Consider the following 22,125-nt stretch of genomic DNA (forward strand, 5'->3'; position numbering starts at 1 on the left):
CGCATCCAAATTGTCATACACAGCAAAAATGTTCTTGCGTGCTTGTTTCCAAGTTTGAGCAGTTATTCAGTGTAAAGTTACTGTTTTTGTTAAGTATTAGATTTTACCTCGCAAAGTTTTATCGTCAAACAGCATATGTTATACTGCGTTTTACCGACTGTCAACGTTTTACTTACGAATCGTGCCTTTGCTACTACATTGCATGCTGTTCCATTGGTGTTTTCTATCATAATTTAGTATTTACGGCAGCTAAATGATAACATTTGTTCAAATCTGCGTTTTATGGTGGATCCCTTGATGATATAGTTCAATTTGATGTTGTCTTCGATCGTGTGGACTTTATTCTTATGATGAAATTAACATGGGCGCCCTCTTGCAATTGTATATGTTTCGCTGCAATAATGTATTTGGCAGTACAATATTGGAATTCTTCACTAATTTCCGCTTTGCAGCTGATAATTTTTCTTTTCAATATCATATAGCTTGCGAAGATTTCCAAAACGTAATTAACTAATATAATCGATTTTATTTGCCTTTTGCTGCCAACAAACTTGTCTACTTAATTGCCATGTAATATTGTCAATTTGCCTTTGATTTCATTTAGTTTTTTATACCTCTTGATACTAACTTAATTTCAAATAAGTTTTATGTGTTGATATAGTTTAAATATAAAACTTCATTTCACGCTTTACAATCAGTTTTCATTTAGGGCGAATTATGGTTTATTTAGTGTTCAGTTACTTATTTTCAGTTTTCAGTTACTTTTGTTTCCATTTCAAAGTTAAAGTTTCAAGTTTTGAGGGAGTCTCAGTGGAAGTGTTGAGCGAAAGTGATGCTTTATTGTCTGATTTTAATATAATTAGCCTACTAGTGTAGTGCAATTCCACTGACTGCAATTTGACCAAACCGTGTTAGGCCTATATCTAACAAGTGTTAGTCAAAATTTTAACCTAGTGAGAAAAACAATGACCCCCTCAATGCCTAACAACCTTTTTTTCAAACCAGGAAAACTGTGGAAGAGAGCAACAATTATCCGGATGGAATCAACTCAACAACAACAACAGGACCTTCCACAGTCCTCATCAAACTTCCATGTCCAGGAGACTCATCCATGAAAGATTAGAAAACAAAATTGGCTTTTTACCATACGCAGGTTAGATCTCAATACGAAGCTTACCAGTAAGACGAGCAACAGATTTACAATAGGCCACAGACAACAATCGGGTCACCGAAATATGCAACAAAACCGGACATGGTCTATAGGCGTAGATCAGTCATGAATTGAAACTGATAGTAAAAGGAACCTTACAATGCTACAGCCGCCGTCCAACGCAAACGTCTATAACCAAATCTGGAAACGAGCCCGCTGTTTATGGCTTGAACGTGACATTTAGTTTTTAATCTCCATTATGACCCGAAAAAAACCTATAATTTATCATGGATAGCAATAGTGTATAGCGAAGCATTGTATTGTGATGGTTTAATTCTTAATATTGTGTAACACACGATCGTAACTTCTATGGAAACACGATTTCGGCCCCACAAATTGCACAAACTTAGCCCGGTCCAACTTTCACCTCTTCGACCATCCATTTCTGTCATATCTGTTCAACAGGAAACAGTTGTAATCTTCGGTTATCCGCCGTTTAGTCTTTTGCTTTACTTCTCTTTAAACCTGCACCATTTAGAAATTTTTGTGGAAATTATATAACTTATATATAGCCTGATAATCTTAGATCAGACTGACTTTCCATTCTGCATCCAAGTCGCAACTCTTAGCTTGTTGCTCTTGAGCGACTAATTCTCATCTTAACAGAAGCCACCAGTGGTTAAGTTTTTTCCGACTTACTTCGGAAAAAACTTGATGTGTTAGAAATAAAAACGAAAATCTTGAAATGCTGTAATGATCAATATAATGCTTCGAGAATCACATAAAATAATTTTGATTTAAGTTTGGTGTTGACCACTGTTATTTGACGATTAGTCATTTTTTTAAATCGGTTTATGATGTAAAAGCCGAAAATTTTATAAATTTTGTAAAACGTAAGAAAAGGTATGTATATCATAAATTATGTAAGATTCCAAAATGTAAATGTTAACCACGGGAGCAATACAGATCAACGCATACCTGTCAATGATTATGTAAAAAGCATGCGTCTGCATGATGCTGCGATTGCCCCGTGCCTGGTTCGTATAGACACCCTGTGTTGCATTTTCTTTAAAACATTATTGATTTAATGCGTAATTGGCGTTATGCAACTTGAAACAATCGTGGTTAATGATCAGACTTTGTTTGCCTCTCCCGGTCACATTTTGTTTAAACGTCATAATGCACACATCAGCCTCAGCTTGTTGTACTTGGGGTCGCTTGGCACTGCTCGATTTGATGAACGAATTTATGTTGCACAATTACCATTATTACTGTGCTTTGTAGCTCATCATTTAGTTGTTGCATTTTGATGAAGCTGCGTTTGTGTAAAACAATTGTTGCTCCAATTTTTAGCTCGATTGGAATCGTTTTTGTATCAAAGTTATTGTTTATACCATTAGGTTTGAACGTGAATATGTTACCCGCTCATTAAAGCGTTTCCTGTTCAAGAATGTACTGTCATTTGAAATAAGTTAAAAAATTTGTGATGTTGCACGAGAAACTGACGCCAGAAAGAGTTTAGTTTTGGTGAACAATGGATTAAAACATTAGGAAGATATAGGCCTATTCCTATATATATATATTTTTGACTTATTTTTTTACGAAAAAAATTCCAAATAGGTTGGTTTTACATGATTAACTGCTTATAGTTATAAAATTGACTTTTTGCTTATCAACTTCTGACTGTAGTACTTCGTAGAAAATCGCATTGTGCTGACGTATGGCTGTCGGCAAGATGCGAGCGTTGAACGAGACGATTTATATCGTAATCGTTTCATTGCTTTTTATTCAACTCTCCCAACAAACAGGTAATGCCTGGTTTGGCATAATTAAGCCAACTGAACAAAATGTTGTAAACAGGCTAATTAATAAACCAGTAAACCTGTATATTTTAAGGCAAAACTTTTCGATAATATACAAGCTGTTTTGTTTGGTTAAAGAAATTTAACAAAATATAATATATGTAATAAATAAGCAGATTCTAGTACAATATTGCGTAATTACTTACACACGAATCTTATTATAAATATTATAATTCTACGAAACAATAGTATTTCACCGGTTCCTTATATGGTAGTTGATCAACTGAGTGACAGTTCATTTGAGTGACACATTGGTAAGTACTGTTCAAACTACAGTAATGGGTTAGAGTTAGGGTTAGGGTGAGGGTTAGAGTTAGGGTTAGGGTTAATTATGTCACTCGAATGAATAATTTATGTCATAATTATGTCACTCAAATACTGTCACTCAAATGAACTGTCACTCAGATGATATACAACCCCTTATATAGTTGATTAAATCAAATATACAACTAAAATATACATAGAACTATACTCAAAGGTGTGACTAGTTTTAGAAAACTTCTTGTTTTTATTTAAGATATTTTAACATGCGATTTTGAGAGCGGTTACGATTCGTATTTTCGGCAAGATCAAACCGACGATTATGACTGGACTAGGCTGCAAGGCCCAACGACGTCCACTTCGACAGGTCCAAGTGTCGACCACACAACTGGTACCGGCCAAGGTACGTTTATTTCTACCAATAGCAGCTTAATGTTTATAGCCTTCATTTGTTTATTTGAAAACTAGAGGCGCGTTTGTCGATTGTGTACTTCGCGTTAAAATTGTGCCCGTAATTTCAAGATATTTGCCAACTTACAATATTTCGCTATAGAAAAGACCATTTTTCTAAAATGATATCAAAATGAGAGTATATGTATGCACAGGTTGCTACATGTACGCGGAGGCTTCAAGCGGACAAGGAATAACATCTGGCTCGAAAACGCGTCTGGTCACATACCCTATTGCTTACTCACAAGCTGGGAGCTGCGTTAGCTTCTGGTATCACGTCTATGGATCAGACATAGGTAAGCGCAGATATACAATAAGAAAATGTTGTGGAAGAAAATTTTCCTTATTCTAATAAATTTCTGGCGCGTTGTTTGTTTTCCGATACTATTGTATTCAGAAGTCGGTGCCATTAATGTACTATAATTATTTCTTACATATACAGTGCGCTGGCCAGTGTAACATGTTAATTGGGTTGGGTTTAAAATAATATTTTTATCTTACCATGCTTGATACTTTCTGCTTAACTTTGCTAAATCTTAAATGATAAACCATTTGTCTGTGAAAATGATTCTTATTTTATTTATTGTATTTTTTAATCGTACAGGGAGTCTTGAAATCTATGTGAAAAAAGCTGGAACTGCTCTAGGCAACCCAGTTTGGTCCCTAACTGAAAACCAAGGCGATAGGTGGTTTACAGCATCTGTAAATGTCCCTAGTGAACAGACTGGTCAGTTTGAACTGGTATTCCAAGCAACCGTTGGTTCGACTCATCTTGGAGATGTGGCCATCGACGACATAATAGTCACTGATCAGCCCTGCCCTGCAACAGGTTAAAGACTACATTTTAGAGAATGCGCGTTTAAATGTGTGAAACGAATAAAGTTATAGTTTGATCGAAAAAGTAACTGAAGTTCAGACTTACTCAACTAAAAATTACCGTTGACCGTTAAATTTTGCAGGAGCTTGTGCGTTCGATAGTGGTAAGTGTGACTGGGTGGATGACAAGAATGGCGACTTCACGTGGTTAAGAGGCACGGGAGACGACCTGGCTGGCCAGGGTCCGAGAATTGATCATTCGGCTGGAACGGGCACAGGTAAGAACAATGTGACAAGTTTCAACAGTTAAAATAATGGTTGAATATACGTAATTATGAAGCTGACAGGACCTACTAAATTACTTTAGCGTATAACACTTGTAATGTATCGTTTTTTTAAATATTATGATATATGTATTGTCAGGAGCTTAGCTTCCTGTAGTCAAGGGTGGTTCTTATGATTCGTATGAAAGTGATCTCAAAGAATATTTCACTAAGTTCTCAAATCTATCAGAATATAAATTTCTGTTTTTCAGAAATACCCTGTATATATTTTGCCCATAAAAGTATCATCAGTTTCACGAAATTTAAAAAAAAACTTCAAGTTTCAAGAAAAACTGACGTTACCTTTCAAGGCGAAAGAATATATGACGAAATCGATAGTTATAATAATCGATAATTACAGTTAAAACAATCGATAAACCGATTTATTTTGTATATACCGGCGTATAAGCCTTTCAAAACAAAACTATCAGACCCAAAAACAAGTGAGGGTTTATGCGCCAGACCGCCTGATCATAACATTTTTTGTCTCATTGGTCGAAATATCGTACATGCGATAAACAGTGCACATGTCAGTATGGTTAAAACGACCAGATCAAAGAAATTTACAACCAAATTACTCGTTCAAGTCTGTTTGACGTGTTGTTAGAAATCTTTGACCGTCGACGTAATTGAAATGCTTTTTAGGCCAACATTCACCTTACGTTGTTTAACATCTTGTCTGTTCTTCCGCAGGAAGAAAACCAGCTACGAATTTAAAAAAAAGGAAGTCTAAGTTTTTGCGTTGCGGAACGTATAACCTAAAAATGTTTTTTGTTGGAATATTTTGTCCACGAAAATATGAAATTAACCGAACGAAAGCAGCAGTTGAGACAAAAAATTTATGCAATAATCCGATTTATTTCTTTAAGCGGTATGCGATTAACTGATGTTTTTACTTAATGTTAGATAGGATTTGGTTTGGGACTTCAGATTTGTATGCAATAAAACGACATATGCGTTTAAGCGGTATATGATTAACCGATTTCGTATGCGTTTCTGAAACGCCCAAATTTCTGAAATATTCGAGAAATTTGAAGCATTTTTTCCAAGCAAGTAAGCTCTTGTCGTCTCATAGGATACTATCTATACGCCATACCGGACAACAAGGTCAAAGGTGACACGGCGAAGATAACCTCTGTCCTTATGCCAGCAACCGATGGCAGCACAAACACATGCCTGAGATTCTGGTATGTTCGCTCGTCTGCCAACTTTATTGACGATGTTATGTAATATAAAACGTGTTTGACACTACCATTAACAATGCCATATGCCATTTTATGGATGATAATTACTTTGCAATTGTTATCATGGATTGTCCGCATCTGCAACTTAACACGGTATTGTTGCAATGGTATTCTAAACTATTCGTAAAATTAAACGTTTGAAACGATTACACAGAATACATTAACTTACTAACTTTGAATTTGAAATTTTTAAAATTTTTGTTTAGGTATTACATAAGCGGTCAGGATATCGGTTCGTTGGAAGTGACATACAGACGGAGTGATGAGATGGCCGAAGCAAGCGCGAGTCGAATATGGAGAGTGTCGAGTGACCACGGTGATAACTGGTATCAAGGACAGATCGCCATTAACAGCTCAGATTCACAATTTCGGGTAAACGCTTTAAATGTCAAACTTTTTTTTGTTGTGTTATGTTGTGACGAATATACCTCAGTATCTTTGTTCTCTTACATGTTTTGTTTTTGTTTGTGGTTGCTTCGTAATACTAGTTTAAGTAATTAGTTTGTCGATGCGTTTGTTTGGTGATTGTTTGGTGACATGTGTGTTATTGCTTTTAGCTTGAGATTTTAGCTCGCATGTTTATTGGAGACCGAGGTGTCATTGCCATCGATGACATAAGTTTTTCGAGTGAAAATTGCAACGGTGAGCCCCAGAAAATTTTTCTTCGAATGTGCAAACGTTGAACTGTAGTTCAATGTATATGATATACAGCATTGGCCACAAGCCCACTACACGTTGACACTTGTTACCCTTCAACAAGCACGATCATGCTTGAGTGCGACGTACTAGCATCAATGTTTAATTATCTTTTTGATGCTGCAGCTGTTCCGGCCGAGGCCGTGCAAGAGCGTAGCGGACCTTTTCTGATCATTTCCTACAACTATCCCACTCACTCATTCGGACTTAACGACAATAACGAAGCTTACATCGTGACCCCTGAGGGCGACCGTTTCTTCATAGTCTCTCCTGGTTTGACCGGAACTCTCGGAACGATATCTTTTGAATCGGAAGATAACCCGCGTAGCTACCTGCATCATCAGAATTATGTCTTATATCTGCATCCTTATGAAGATCAAGATTTGTACAAAAAGGATGCTTCATTCTTTCCTAGGGAAGACAAGTTTTACAGTGTAAGTCGATACGTACCATGCTCAGTTAAAATTTGTTGTAGAAAAAAGCGATTTCTGCATTAGATTGTGACTATTAAGAGAGCTATACCATCAAAAAACTAGCTTTGATTTGAAGGGTTACACCGTGTATGAGTCGGAAAATTATCCAAATCATTACATCCGTCATGAAAACTCCCGTCTGAAGATCAGCCAGGAAGACAACTCGGAACTTATGCACCAGGATGCCAGCTTCGTAACCAGCAAAGGTTTTAATTCAAACATAACCGTTTAAATCTTCAATAATAGCTGACAACAACCACTCAGTCCGCCAGCTGACCATATCCTGATGTTTTTATATATTTGCCTTCCAGACCTTGGGCCGTTTGCTTGCGACTTTGAAACCTCGATGTGCGGTTGGGTGAACTTAAGAGAGGGAGACCAGGCCGAATGGACAAGGCACACCGGTGCCACTGATTCGGAGCAAACAGGGCCGGCCGGAGACCACACGATTGGAAGTATGATGTTTCTCCATAAAATGCTTGGATCATAATACAAAGTGTTAAGAGCTCATTAATACAATGAACGAACACTAAAGCCAACAAAAAAAGAAAACATATTTATTGTCCAGTCGTTTTAGTCGATGTACGAGCCAGTTTTACAACCAATAAAAATGCTTTTGTTTTTCATCTAAAGCGCTTTGATGCATATGTTGACTAAAACTTGTTTAGATATATGCTGGAACCGCGTTGACCGCATGAATGCTGTTTATAGTTTACCGTCATCGCCGAGTTACCACAATCCTCCAGAAATTTGGAACTTCGGCCAGTAAGTCGCTTTTACGAGCTCTACTGTTTCTGCGATTCCTATCTGTACTTCAAATTTATTTTGTTATCTTTGTAGGTTTGCTGACACTGAAGTTGACAAATGTGAGTACGAATGTGGGATTCAACCTCTCTGCAGTGCGTACACTTTCCATGACAATGACCCATTTAACGGGGGATGGGCTGGCTATTGCTTCGGAAGGTGTCACATCATCTAAGAGTTTTAAGAGTTTTTTTGATCACTTTTACATACATTTTGCCTCGTAGGTCAGACTACAGCGATACTCAAAAAGAACAGGATCATCATTTCACGGGATTTAAAATAGACTGTGTTGGTGGCTACTATATGTACTTAGAAAGCTCGGCCCCAAATATACCAGGCGATACTGCTATGCTTATAAGCCCCCCGGTAGTTCCAAGCGGTGAGAATAAATCATTCATTATAACATAGGTCACATAAATATGTGTTATACATACACATCTTTATTACCTGTATGTATTATTTCAAAGACGTCAAGTGCGTTCGATTTTCGTACCACATGCATGGTACAAATGCCGGAACCTTGAACATGTACGTGAAAGTTGGAGACAATATTGGTGAGCCGCTCTGGTCTCGGAGAGGCGCACAAGGAAAATGGTGGAAGCCTGCTTACGTACGCTCGTTACGTTATTTTAGTCATAGTGTGACAATCCTATACTCTTAAGCAAATTACTCCGGACTGATATTGAATGTTTTTTCGCATTGAGTTGTATATCTTTAATCAGATCAACGTCAATTCGCCATCTACGTTTTCAATCGCATTGGAAGCTGTTGTCGGGGACGGAGACCTCTCGGATATTGCAATTGATGACGTTGATATCACAGACGGTACCTGCCCGGAGGTAACCCTGCTGATAAGTTATATGGGTGTTTTCCATTTGCAACTATTTGAAAATTGGTAATTAGAAAATTTGCATTTTATTTCTTCTATGCAGAGCTCTAATATATGTGAACTGGAGGAAAGCAACTTGTGCGGATGGCAAGTTGATCCTACCGGAGATTTACCATGGACGTGGGCCAGTGATGCGACAGACTCAGTCGGTACTGGGCCTACTTATGATCATACTTATCAGACCAAATATGGGCATTATTTATACGCCGAATCAAGTGGAACAGTAAGTTTGAGTGCACACGCATTAAACATGTTTGGACGACATCTGTACATCACGCAAGGTTTTATATTTTATCTTTTCGCCAATGCTTTGCCCAAATTTTATTCTACGATATCCCTGTCATTGGAATTAGAAAATGAAAAGTAACGTCGAATTTTTGTATTTTGTATTTCTTGGTATTTTTGAGTTTACAATTTTTTGTTAACATTATTTAACGGTATAATGCAACTTGGTCCATTTATAAGTTATGACATACTTTCAAAAACTGACTCAAGTTATTACAAAATATTCTGGATTCGGTTATTTATGGAAAGTGCCAAGTTCAAGTAAATGTGGGTTAATTAAGAAAATATTTTTGGCCACAATTTAGGTCCATATATAGCCTGCATGTTAAATTTATGATAATGAGCTTATTTAGAGTCCTGGTGATGTTGCTCGTTTGTTTTCACCAACATTTTCTGGCTCCGAAGACATTTACTGCTTCCAATTCTATGCTCACATGTTTGGCAGTTCGGTTGGCTCTTTGGCTGTCTACTTAGCTCACGGAACTACTCTTAGTAAGAACTTCCTGTGCTTAGGCGTTATAAAAATTTTTGTCGTTTACTAAGCGTAACCCCACTCACGTGCTTGTGATAGAGTTTTGTCGGACAGTGGTTACTTTATTGAAAATAAGGTTGCCCATTACATTTTCCCATTAAACCAGTAAGTTCTACTAAACTGTAGTTGTGCTCAATAAGCTATAAATCTTTTCCAGGCGTTCCAATTTGGCAAAGAGATGGAGACCAAGGCGATAGATGGATGACATCTCAAGCAAGTGTTACATCACAAACAGATTTTCAAATCATGATTCAAGCGACGATTGGAGACGGACTTTATGGAGACATTGCCATTGACGACCTTGTTTTGATCAATGGGCCATGCGCCGAGGTTTGATAAATTTTATCTGTAACAGCGAGGTTTACCTTGTTTTGATATGACGTGGTATAGTAGCTTTGCGGTTGTTGCTAGACTTGTGATTTTGAACGACCGGAACCTTGCTTGTGGTACAACATCAACCCTGACCGCCTTGACTGGGTAGAAAAGCAAGGTAAATATTCAACGGAAAACGACAACGGACCCTCTATTGATCACACCACCGTTAGCGGAGATGGTACAGATATGATTTTCCAATATTTAATCATACAATTTTGAGTAAATTGATATATTTCATTGGTTTTAGAATGGGGTTTAATGTTCTTATTTATTCCAATGACTGATATCACTGTGTTGTCTGTTATTACCGAAAGAAAGTCCACGATATTTTTGGTTTAGGAACTTACTTATATGCGAGCATGCACGGTACTGAGCCTAACGAGGTGGCGGAGTTGGCAAGTGAAACTCTTTCATCATCACCATCCGGACCATCCTGCCTCTACTTTTGGTATTTTATGGTCGGAGATGATGCGCCTTCTATGAAAGTGTATTTGGAAAGCGTCAGTACTGGGACACGGTAAGAGTAGGTTGAATAGTTTGTGTGAATACACATACTGCTAGCATCGAAAACAACAGGTCCAGCTGTTTTGTGTTAGGTCCGTTAAGTAAACATTTATTACATATGCAACGTATAGTATATGAGAACATATTTATTTCTGATGCTATTTTGCTTGCATCTTGTGCACCATTGCACATTCTTGCTCCTGCTAAGTTACAGCCTACCCCGTCAGCTCGCTTTTTGTGGTTTATGAGCTTATTGCACTACTTTGGTGTTATCCTGCAGTTATCTCGTATGGACGCTAACAAATGGACAAACAACAACATGGTCCCAGGCAAGTGTTCCTGTTGCAAGTTCTTATCATCGTCGAGTTATAATTCAAGCAATGCAACCACAGAGCACAAATGGTAAGTTTTAGTAATAAATCGTGCAACTGGTCAAGTTAAGCGAAAAATGTTGACAATACACGCACCTTGTTAAAAAGGGTTTAGCATTTTATTCTTTACATATTGTTTGCAGCTGTTGTAGCCATCGATGATTTACGTTTCGACTCTGTTTACTGCTCCACGCAACCGGCTTCAGCAGTTCCACCGAATCTTCCGAACACCACTCCGGAACCGGTAGTCACAATGCCACCAGTAACAATTGGTTCGCCGGACTGTGCTTTTGATTCGGATATGTGTAACTGGAGTCTAGACCCAACTTACGACATTTTATGGACAAGGTATAAATTCTGCAGTCTATAGAAAGCTATATCAAATAGGTTCGAATGTAACGGTAGATGGCTTTTTATAAGGATGTTTTTATAAGCTTTTTTGTCGTTTACTTGTTTGCAGATATAAAGGCGGCGATTCGAAACCTCTTACGGGGCCCTCTGCTGATCATAGTAGCACTGGGTATTACTTATACATAGATTCCAGTAGCGCAATTGCAAAAGGTAACGATAGTAAAGAACAACTGTTAGGCGTTCCCTACTATACATATTCAGGAAAACCGGCGTGAAGTTGGTTGTCGGCTCCATGGTTACTTAATTATTCAAAACGTGGATTTGGTGGTGATTTGGATTATTTGTTTTTTTAGTTTCTTATTTGTAGATGAAGTTGGTTAACGAAAATAAATAAGAAACCATGGAATCGGTGATAAACTTCAAAGTAGTTGCAGAAAACCATGTTCCTTTCTTATGCAGTTGTGGCGTTGGATGCACAATGAATCTGTTTTTCAACAGGAGGTGATAGCGCAGTAGTAGTTGGTCCTTTGATTTCAAGCAACGGTGTGAAGGCTACGAAATGCTTAAAATTTTGGTACCACATGAACGGATATGGCATCGGGACTTTGAATGTCTACATAAAAACAAGACCATTTTTTGGCGAACCTATCTGGAAACACGATGGTCATCAACGCAACAGGTGGATGCCGGGATTTGTAGAGATAGCATCGGATACTGACTATCAGGTTGGTGCAATTTCTCTATGGTGTCGTTTCACTTTCATGCTTAGGATTTTTAGATAACACCTACTGGTAGTTCATCATGAACTTTGTAGTTAATGAACACGTGCGTTAGTTATAATCCAGGGGTCCAACAAATATAAAGTTTTAAAATTGACGCCTAAAATTAATTGTGTTGAGTTTTAAAAATAATTTTGTTTTTGTTAAATTATAGAGCTTTGTTAGTTTTAAGAATTGAAAAAATGTTTGTTGCATAATTTATGTTTCTTAAAAGTTACCTTTATGGTAACAAAAAATCACTCCCGGTTAAGAATTCTTGGTATAACCGATAATTACAGCCTTATCTTTAGATGACAACATATAGCAAGTACATGTGCACATATAGTGTATTTTCTATGTACGTAACTTGAAGTGAAATTGACCTTTTGCAGATCGCGTTTGAAGCAATTGTAGGCTTGACAGATTCAAGTGATATAGCGATTGACGACATATCTGTCATTGATGGAAACTGCAAATCACGTAAATATAAATTTTACCAATAATGGAATTATAAGATTCAAGTAACTCTTTAAATTTGTTTAAATTTTTATTGCTTTTTTTTTATTCGATTTTCGGCTGGATAAGGTTAAGGTTGAGTTATTGTATATCACCTGCTAAATTCAATACATATTGCAGCAGAAGGAGTCATCCATACTTGCGATTTTCAAGACGAGACAATATGTTCATACGCTCAAGACGATACTAACGACTTTGACTGGATATGGCACAAAGGAAGTACCGATACCGTCAACACTGGTCCCTCCACTGACCACACTTACGGGACATCTCAAGGTAAACGCGTTCTCCCAGTTGTCCTGATTCTTATTGGTATTTTTCCTTGATGAACAATGCGCGTCAAAGTATGGGTGGTTCTCTCAGATGATAAACAGATGTGTTTTATAGCCGCCGGATGATGATGTTTTGTGGTCAGTTAGTCCATATTGTCTTGCACAGGATACTACATCTACACGGATATCCAAGTACAGTTAAAGGGTGGCACAGCTCGTATTTCTTCTCCGACCTTTGCTGCCGAAGAAGGAAATCATTGCGTTGAATTCTGGTATCACATGTATGGAAATGACGTGGGAAGCTTGACTGTGTATCAACATACCGTAAGAAAAAATTTTTGGTTTAACTATAAACAAACATTCTTTTATTATTTCAGTTTTGCTTTACTTTTTTCTTGACGCTTCGTGAAACCTAGTCTTGATGGAATTGTTATATTTAGTGACATTAACTAATGCAAAGCAACGATAAAGAATCCGGTTGATGATACATCTCTAAATCAACACGAATTTCTCGGCAAGATATTCTATTGTTTTTTATCTTAACTTCTTTTATCTTTTTTGTAAGGACGTCAAAGGTGATACGAACCTTGAGCGCTGGAGCATCAGTGGTAACCAAGGAAACAGGTGGTACAAAGCGAGGGTGAATTTTCCATCAATATACGACTACGAAGTTTTGTTCGAAGACAGACGCGGTTCAGGATTTGCCGGAGATATCGCAGTCGACGATGTGACAATTCTGCAGGATTCATGCTCCGATCAATGTACGCTTAACTAGCCATGTACCTAATTCAGCTTATTCCAATTAATTAAAAGAAACGGAAGCTGTATGCTTAACCATAAGTTGGGCAGTGTTAAGGTGAGCCAGAGATGGAAACAGGTTCAGTTCAGTCCTGTTTCCGACAATTATTTTTGAAGCCTAATCTAGGCCCAAAAAACAGAAAATTAAATTAATGGAATGAGTTAAAGATGTGGAACATTGACGAAACTAAATAAACACGACCGACTAATTCACTTTTGATCGTTTCTTTAAAGATGGCTCAATCGATTTCATTGAGATGACAAGAAGTTAAATACTTTATTTTAATATTGTAAAAATCTATTTGTGTTCAAGCCCGAATTCAGCTAGAATATTTTCATGAACGCCTATCTGAACCAGAATCCAACCCGAAAAGTCCGATTTCCATTTCTGAGGTCAAAACTTATAAGATAAAGAAACAGCAAAGCAACTATAACTGTTGCGTAGCCTAACACATACCCGACTATACATTTCGAATAAACTCATTAGATCTCGCCTTATATAATTGTCAACACATTAAGCAAAACGGTTCCAAATCTCCTTTCAAATTCCTTTCCTGTTTTTTTTCTAAGAAGTTTATTTTGTTGCTTTTTCGTAGGGGCATGCGACTTTACATCTGACACGTGCTCGTGGGAAAACGTGAAAGATAACGATAACTTCGACTGGGTTGAAGGCCAAGCTGCTGATGGAGCCGGCCCAGCTTCAGATCACACGACTGGCACAGGCAAGTTGACCCTTAGTGCTTTCTGCTGAATTTTTTACTTACTATTACAGTATTTTCTAGTGGCTATGCCAAAGGGGGCAAATGTTTCTACGGATGATATGCGCCGGGAATATCAAATACTTTTTGTTTTAAACCATTCCGCCACTTTAGGTTATTTCATGTTCGTTCAAATGGGTGGGGGACTGAAAGTCGGTGAAACCTCCGAACTCTGGAGTCAAGTTATACCGGCCGAATCCAAAGGGTGTTTCCGTTTCTTTTACCAAATATCTTCAGACAGTGTTGGAGTCCTAAAAGTTATACAGAGTTACCAGGTGCCTAATTGTCGATATTTCCCTTAAATATCAAATATAACCCAGCTTTTTCCTGTTTCAGAAAAGATTATACCGTTTTTAATACAAAATTTGGCATAACAATTTACAATCCATAAAAAGTCAATACAAGATTTTAGCATAAAAATAATGCTCTTTACAGAATCTTGTTAATTACACAACTTGGATATACTCGACGGCATCGAGTAGTTCATGGAAGTCGGCCGAAGTCCCTTTAAAGGGAGATACTTCATTCAGAGTATGTTATAGTTTGTGAAACTTGAAAATACTTGTTTTTGATCAGGAAGTCACTTGTTATTTCGAATGGTTTGTGGGGTATTATTAAATCTAATTACATCATTTTGTTTATTGGTTGCGTAAATTCCTCAGAAATTTGATATATTAGTAAAAAAGCAATGAAGTTTAATTTATAATCTTACAGATAGTTCTGCAGGCAAGTTTTCTTTCTGAAGGCGGCGGCTTCCTAGCAATTGACGACGTTTCTTGGGAGCAAGGTGAAAGTTGTTCCACTTTACCAGCTGACGCATTCCCTCCTCCAGCAACCACACCACGTGAGTCATACAAGAAATTTCTTGGTGAATTTAAATCCGTATATTATGAAACTCATACAAAGAGCCTTAGTACAGTACTATTTTCGTTCTAACACTTTCTAGCTAGCACTTGTTAACTAAACTGAGCTGCGCAGCTGAAGTTTGAAGCGTTATTTATTTTCGTATTCTTATTGGTTTATTTATTCATATAAACCACAGGTAAAAGTAGAGTATTATTACCCGCAGCACCACTCCCATTTGACTGTACATTTGATGACACTGATGGATTGTGCTCTTGGACCAACGACCCTACCGCGGATGGAGCCTGGGTGTTATCAACCTATGACACCCCAACATCAGGAACCGGACCTACAATAGACGTTTCCGGGATAGGGAGCTACGTTTACGTCGAATCAAGTGAGCCCGCTTCACCGGGAGATAAACTACGATTTGTCAGTCCAAACGTATTACCCGGAAGTACAAACGGTAAGAACGATAAAGGTTCATAATATGTCGATAAATTACTACCCATTGCATTTATTAGACTACAGTTGTCAGAAAACCTTCGATTTATGTTCGAGCTTCGAAGCTTTACTGTTTTACTTCTTTTTAGCTTATCAGTGCCTTCAATTTTATTACCACATGTACGGTGCTGATATGGGGACTTTGAATGTCTACATTAAAACGGCCCCCGATCTCCCAAAGGAACCCTTCTGGACAAAATCCGGAGAAATTGGCACATTCTGGGTACCTGCATCTGTCGAATTTTCAACCAAAGTGTCATTCCAGGTTTGCGTTGATACCATTTTTGAAAACTTACAATTAATGCATGAACTTATGTGGAACTTTGAATGCCGGCTTCAACTGTTTTGATGATGATTTTAATAACTTTTTACTTTTACTTTATTGTATTTTTATTTTCTAGTAAACACAGTATTAACACTGCTTACACAATGTGTGGATTGCATCTAGATTGTCTTTGAGGGTATTATCGGTTCTGGATCACTGAGTGACATAGCCATCGACCAGGTTACGATCATGAATCAGAAATGTCCAACCCAGGCTCAACTTGATGTGTTCGGATGTACGTTTGAAGACGAATGCGGTTATACAAACGATACGAATTCTCAAGTAAGTTACCCATGGCTCTTTCAAAGTGGCCCATCATCAAGTAATGGCGAAACGGGACCGTCCAGCGACCACACATATGGAACAAGTGGAGGTAAAGATATGAAAGTTTGTCTTTGGACATTTCACTTTTATGGCAAATGATTGTATAGATATATTCATCTTTTCACGACTGAGTGATTGATATGATTGAAGATGAGTTCCTTTGGTATATAGTATTTTCTCACAAATATGAAATTTCCTAAATTTGGCCTCGTGAGATTTTTCTGCTGTAGAATATCTGCAATATTTCGTTCGGTCTGTTTGTTTGCATTAGGGACCTATCTCGTAGCAAAAGGATCTAGTACAAATACCGTTGGAAGCATAGCTCGAGTGTTGACTCCTTCCTACTCGTTGCTAACGGAAGACGTCTGTGTGTATTTCCATTATTACATGTATGGAGCAGACATGGGCACTCTCAGGGTTAAACAAGTTGATGTGTTAGGAAATATAATTGTAGATGTTTGGAGTATGACTGGTGATCAAGGTTTGTTTGTTGCGGTTAATACCTTACTTTGGTGAAGTTTCAAAAGTTATATATTTAGTAAACACATCCGCTGTATTACCTGCGTTTCATGTCTTAGGCGACCGATGGCTTCCTGCACAAACTACAGTTCACAAGCAATTCGATGATAACTTCAAGATTGCGTTTGAAGCAGCCAGAGGTCAAGGGACTAGATCTGACATTGCCATAGATGGAGTGGTCATTAGCAATGGAGCATGCGATGGAGTTTGTACTTTCGATCATGGGCCTTGTGCTTGGGTTCAAGTCTCTTCGCCTGACGACGATTATGACTGGACCTACTTTAAGGTATTGTGCTTACAAAACCCAAATCTGATACAATATCTGAGTATGAACCTTTTATATCTATAGTGAAAGCTTAATAAACCAGAACATATCAAGATCTGCGTGGTAAACATGCTTGCTTAATCCAATTCCGTACTGGATTTAGGGATCCACACCTACCATGGCTACCGGACCCAGTGCTGATCATACCCAGGGTGATATTACCGGCGGTTACATGTACACTGAGGTTTCTTCACCTACCCTTTCGTATTATCGAGCGATATTGAAAAGCGAAATGCAAAAAGCAACATCCGGATCAGGTTCCGATTGCTCCACATGATAATAAAACACTCAACTCATTATTAAATTCGAACAATCAAAATTTTGAACTGAATTAAATGTACAGGTGATTGCTTGTCGTTTTACTACAATATGTACGGATATTTTACTGGCACACTAAACGTGATCTTAAAAAGCGTCGATGGTTCCGGCCAGCTTCTTTGGAGCTTGAATGGTGACCAAGGACAGGGTTGGCATGAAGCTCAAGTCACTCTGCAGTCCGCTTCAAATTATTATGTAAGTTGCTGGAAGCACGGCACGCTCTAATAAATATAGCTAAGGTTAGAGTTTATGGGAATTAGACCTGCTGCGTGCTTTTTTATCATTGAGTACTAACAATTTTTCAGCAATCATCTCACGTGAAACTTTGTACAAATATTTTCTCATCGTGAACAGCACGTATGACCAATGTTATCGATGCAGGTTTTAATGGAAGGTGTCAAATCCACTGGTAGCACAGGAGATATCGCCATCGATGACGTTGGTATTACGACAGGCACAGCATGTGGAAAGGGACCTGTTTACCCGACGACTGCTCATCCTCCCCCGCCCACTGTTGCTACAACCACACCTTCCCCATCAACCCCTGAAATAGTTGGATTTGAATGCAATTTTGAGTCCAATTGGTGTGGTTGGCGGAATGATGATTTGGACATGTACAACTGGGATCGTAAGAGTGGTCAAATCGGTCAGTTAAACACGGGCCCGCTTGGAGATCACACCACAGGTTGCTCATCTTATTTTCTGTAATCGACAGATATATGACTTAAATCTACATGAAAAGCCCAATTGACCTTGCTTAAAAAAGTGTAGGTTTGCAGCCTTCCATAATATCCTGATTTAGTAATATTCTTCCTTTCTTGGCTCTAGGTACTGGCACCTACGCCTATGCCCTCGGCAGTGGTTATGACGTTTATGATAACTCGAGGTTATTGAGTCCCAACATAGAGACGCAAGGAGATGGTAGGCGATGTATGGAATTTTATTACACATTACACGGAGCCAGTGTGAAGAATCTGTACGTCAATCACATAAAGGAAGATACAGGCCGACAAGTTACGGTTTGGTCGAGAAGTCAGGATCAGGGCATTAACTGGCATAAGGTGAATAATTTTTTAAGCTTAAAGTAACTGCGAAAAACTACTTCATTTTTTGCAACGATTTTAGTTTAGATCTTTGTATAATTGGGTTACGATTTAGGCGAAAGTCAACTTTCCAACAGTAACGGACCTTAGTCATGTCACCCAAGTCCAGTTCGAGGCAGTTAGAGGTAACGATGACTCATCAGCCATTGCTGTTGATGATGTTTATTGGAACGCTGGCACATGTGATACCTGTAAGTTAGCTGTGTCTACGTTTATGGTAATATTTTCAAAATTAACCAATATATTCGCTAAGAAGAGTGTTATACAGTGCCGTACGACATAAAGCAATATAATTTACCTTTCAAATTTTTGTTAACTGTTGTAATTGTTTGCAGTTAATGTTTGTTGGGATACCTACTACAATTTCAACGCTGTTTGGGACTTGATCAGCGGGCCCCAGACCGATGATCGACCCAATACATATTACTTTGGCGAGGTTGGTTATGATACCGAAAGATGCGCAGACGCTTGCGCAAAAGCCGAGTCTTGTGTGGCTTGGACTTTACATCTACCAGAGTAAGTGCCGTTGTGGATCTTATTACTCCTTGTTTGAATTTGTAAAGTATAAAACGCGTTGTTGAACGAGGCTATATTCACCACTTTCTAACTTATTTGTTTGCCGTGACACGCGAATGAATACAGTCAATAAATAATTCACCGAGTCCCTATGATACGTTAATGGTATTATAAGAAACGACTGTAAATAATTTTCACCGTGATCGATCAATTCAACCGAAGAACGATTTACCCCAGGACGAGTAAACCCAAGACAACCCAACCGACGTAGAATTAAAGTCAGGACAACTCAACTCAAGGACTATTCAACCCACATTTGCTGGTTGGGTCGTCCTATAGGCTTAGTCGTCCTCGTTTGAATCGTCTGGGGGTTGAATCGACCTGGAACTAATTTTTATATATAGTGCCAAAAGTGTACAAAGTCGCATTTATCTTGACACATAATTTATCTGAGCAACGTAATCGCAAAATAAAACGTTTTGCAGGTTTGTTGAAGATGCATGGTCTGGTGGTTGCTACGGACGTAGCGATTTCCAATCAACGTTGCAAGCGGAAACAAACGTTGTAGCCGGCCTTTTGAAAGCTTGTTCAAGTAATATTTTGATATATAAGTTTAATTCTCTTGTATACAAGTATATTTTACAAGTACGACCAGTTTTAAGCACGTTTCATAACGCTCTACCAAGGTCCCCTTCCTTACAACGAGATCTGCCAGTTTGAGGACGAAAACGTTTGTGGATTCAGGCAAGATACCACTGATGACATCGACTGGGTACTTTGGTCTGGCAGCACAACCACAGCTTCTACTGGACCGTCGTTCGATAACTCTTACCAAACTACTTATGGTAAATCTTACTGAAATCAACGAAACTGTAGTTATGAAAGTTAACCTCGCTTTGAGCTTTGTTTTCGTGTCTGATTTCGCAAGGTATTAAAATTTTCAGGATGTTTTATCAGAATTAGATATAGCGCTGTGTTCAAATTGAAAACGCTGAATATATTAGGTCTACACCAAATTTGAAAGCCGTGAATATGCAGGTTAACGAAGCGTTGAAGCGTCAAGTTAAAACTAAAACACCTTATAGCAGTACGATGTCGTTTGTAGGTCGTTATGCGTTTATCGATTCCTCATCGTCTCTACCCGGCGACATTGCCCGATTGGTGACCCCAGTATTTGACCCTCCGGCAACTTCTGGACAAACGTGCGTCCGATTTTATTACTACATGTACGGCTCCACCGTAGGCCGCCTCGCAGCGTACGTACGTACAGTCGGAGGTCAGATATCGAGTCCATCGTGGTCAAGATCAGGGCAGAAAGGCGATGAATGGCTACCAGCTCAGTTTAATGTTGGGCCGTTTAATGACCCTTACGAGGTAATTACGTGAAATTTCAATCACCTTTATTTCACTTTTTGTTCATTTAGAGCGGTTTAGCACAAATTGTACAGCTTGAAGTCTTTAATTTTTGTGTGTGGATTGTTTTGTGCAATTGACGTTACAAACAAATTCATTAAACCTAATTTTTGCAAGAAAACCGTCCAATTATACCGACACTTGTGTAAACTGATTTTCTTTTACAGATTGTTTTCGAAGCAATAGTTGGCCTTAGCGGAACTGGGGACATTGCGATTGACGATTTCCGTGTCTATGACCGGCCATGTCCACCTCCTGGTGAATGCGACTTTGAACAAACTTGTACCTGGTGGAACACGAAGATTGATGATGACTTTGACTGGATCCAAGGAGCTGGAAAGACTAACAACGTGGACAACAGTGGACCGAAATATGACCATACCACTTCTACCGACGTCGGTAAGTAGCTGCTTCAAATTATTTTGTGGTTATCTTTATTAGCACTGTAACTGCAGTACTCTTTGTGCACAATACTTGGACGGTTGTTCTTAAAAACAATAAGTATGTGTTTTGAATATGTTTAGCTAGAAAGTATCGTCCATTTATTCACGTTATTAACGCTCACATTTTTCATTTTAATGCGTTCAACCATAATCCCCGTTACCTATTCTCTAATGACACTCATATGCTAACTTGTTTTGTTTCGTTTTACTGTCATGGTCTATATATGACAGGGCGCTACTATTTCCTTGGGTCTAGCGGTGTTGAGTCGCCAGGTGACAAGGCAAGATTTGTCTCAGAATGGTTCGCCCCAACCTCCGGTACGATCTGCATGAACTTCTTTTACCACATGTACGGCTCAGGGATGGGAACCCTAAATGTCTACCTACAGCAGGTTCTCCTTAAAATGTTTTACAGTAGTTTACGTTCTTGTGAAATTTGGAAGCAGTGTTAACCTAACTTATTTTAGACTAGCGTAAGCGGCGATCCGTCAGGATTTCTAATTCTATACTGGCAATTAAGTGGCGATCAAGGCAACTCTTGGCAGACTGGACGCATTCAGTTTGAAAGTGTTGTGGACTACAGGGTGAGTAAAGAATTAAGGAAAAAGTTTGCCTTTAACAGCACACAAGTTGGTTTCGTTTGTTTGGGATTATTTTTGTTTTCGCAGTTAGTTTGTGACTGCTGTTGTATATCGAACATGCAAGAAAGTTTTCACCTAAATTCTTTTGGTTTTTGAATGATAATAAAATGTTATTTTTATGCTTTTTTTTTAATGTTTATCTCCTAAATAGATGGTATTCGAAGGCGTCAAAGGGAGTTCACTCTACTCTGACATCGCCATTGATGACGTTAGTTTTTCATCTTCAGCTTGCTCAGTTCTACCACCAGAAGCTGAGATTGTGGTTTCAACCCAGCCTACGCTGCCTCCCACCACCACCGTTGCTAACACTGGGCCTACTCTGGGCAAGTGCAGGGCATGACTTAATCTCTTATACGCTGCAAA

At 38.5% G+C, this 22,125-nt stretch overlaps 1 protein-coding gene across 1 annotated transcript in view; it reads left to right on the top strand.

Annotated features, from left to right (window-relative positions):
* The first annotated feature begins 2,785 nt into the window (after nt 1–2,785).
* LOC143446642 (MAM and LDL-receptor class A domain-containing protein 1-like) overlaps nt 2,786–22,125 on the top strand; it is a 34,712-nt gene continuing 15,372 nt past the window's right edge. Inside the window, exons 1-51 of the mRNA XM_076946382.1 lie at nt 2,786–2,958; nt 3,530–3,676; nt 3,879–4,019; nt 4,328–4,552; nt 4,683–4,817; nt 5,938–6,049; nt 6,313–6,478; nt 6,664–6,748; nt 6,929–7,236; nt 7,352–7,481; nt 7,587–7,730; nt 7,944–8,040; nt 8,116–8,238; nt 8,304–8,458; nt 8,547–8,689; nt 8,802–8,918; nt 9,012–9,191; nt 9,607–9,745; nt 9,943–10,115; nt 10,197–10,338; nt 10,500–10,677; nt 10,945–11,066; nt 11,179–11,383; nt 11,496–11,596; nt 11,885–12,111; nt 12,537–12,624; nt 12,781–12,936; nt 13,099–13,256; nt 13,498–13,693; nt 14,327–14,452; nt 14,603–14,763; nt 14,924–15,019; nt 15,203–15,332; nt 15,558–15,797; nt 15,925–16,100; nt 16,284–16,533; nt 16,756–16,965; nt 17,063–17,289; nt 17,432–17,585; nt 17,672–17,841; nt 18,028–18,331; nt 18,475–18,707; nt 18,805–18,940; nt 19,085–19,265; nt 19,751–19,857; nt 19,952–20,110; nt 20,371–20,639; nt 20,846–21,077; nt 21,353–21,513; nt 21,589–21,705; nt 21,914–22,085. Of these exons, the coding sequence (XP_076802497.1) occupies nt 2,871–2,958; nt 3,530–3,676; nt 3,879–4,019; nt 4,328–4,552; nt 4,683–4,817; nt 5,938–6,049; nt 6,313–6,478; nt 6,664–6,748; nt 6,929–7,236; nt 7,352–7,481; nt 7,587–7,730; nt 7,944–8,040; nt 8,116–8,238; nt 8,304–8,458; nt 8,547–8,689; nt 8,802–8,918; nt 9,012–9,191; nt 9,607–9,745; nt 9,943–10,115; nt 10,197–10,338; nt 10,500–10,677; nt 10,945–11,066; nt 11,179–11,383; nt 11,496–11,596; nt 11,885–12,111; nt 12,537–12,624; nt 12,781–12,936; nt 13,099–13,256; nt 13,498–13,693; nt 14,327–14,452; nt 14,603–14,763; nt 14,924–15,019; nt 15,203–15,332; nt 15,558–15,797; nt 15,925–16,100; nt 16,284–16,533; nt 16,756–16,965; nt 17,063–17,289; nt 17,432–17,585; nt 17,672–17,841; nt 18,028–18,331; nt 18,475–18,707; nt 18,805–18,940; nt 19,085–19,265; nt 19,751–19,857; nt 19,952–20,110; nt 20,371–20,639; nt 20,846–21,077; nt 21,353–21,513; nt 21,589–21,705; nt 21,914–22,085 (8,392 nt within the window). The 5' untranslated portion in view covers nt 2,786–2,870. The remainder of the gene's footprint in view (nt 2,959–3,529; nt 3,677–3,878; nt 4,020–4,327; nt 4,553–4,682; nt 4,818–5,937; nt 6,050–6,312; nt 6,479–6,663; nt 6,749–6,928; nt 7,237–7,351; nt 7,482–7,586; nt 7,731–7,943; nt 8,041–8,115; nt 8,239–8,303; nt 8,459–8,546; nt 8,690–8,801; nt 8,919–9,011; nt 9,192–9,606; nt 9,746–9,942; nt 10,116–10,196; nt 10,339–10,499; nt 10,678–10,944; nt 11,067–11,178; nt 11,384–11,495; nt 11,597–11,884; nt 12,112–12,536; nt 12,625–12,780; nt 12,937–13,098; nt 13,257–13,497; nt 13,694–14,326; nt 14,453–14,602; nt 14,764–14,923; nt 15,020–15,202; nt 15,333–15,557; nt 15,798–15,924; nt 16,101–16,283; nt 16,534–16,755; nt 16,966–17,062; nt 17,290–17,431; nt 17,586–17,671; nt 17,842–18,027; nt 18,332–18,474; nt 18,708–18,804; nt 18,941–19,084; nt 19,266–19,750; nt 19,858–19,951; nt 20,111–20,370; nt 20,640–20,845; nt 21,078–21,352; nt 21,514–21,588; nt 21,706–21,913; nt 22,086–22,125) is intronic.

This window comes from Clavelina lepadiformis, chromosome 2, assembly GCF_947623445.1.
Source record: "Clavelina lepadiformis chromosome 2, kaClaLepa1.1, whole genome shotgun sequence".
NCBI lineage: Eukaryota > Metazoa > Chordata > Ascidiacea > Aplousobranchia > Clavelinidae > Clavelina > Clavelina lepadiformis.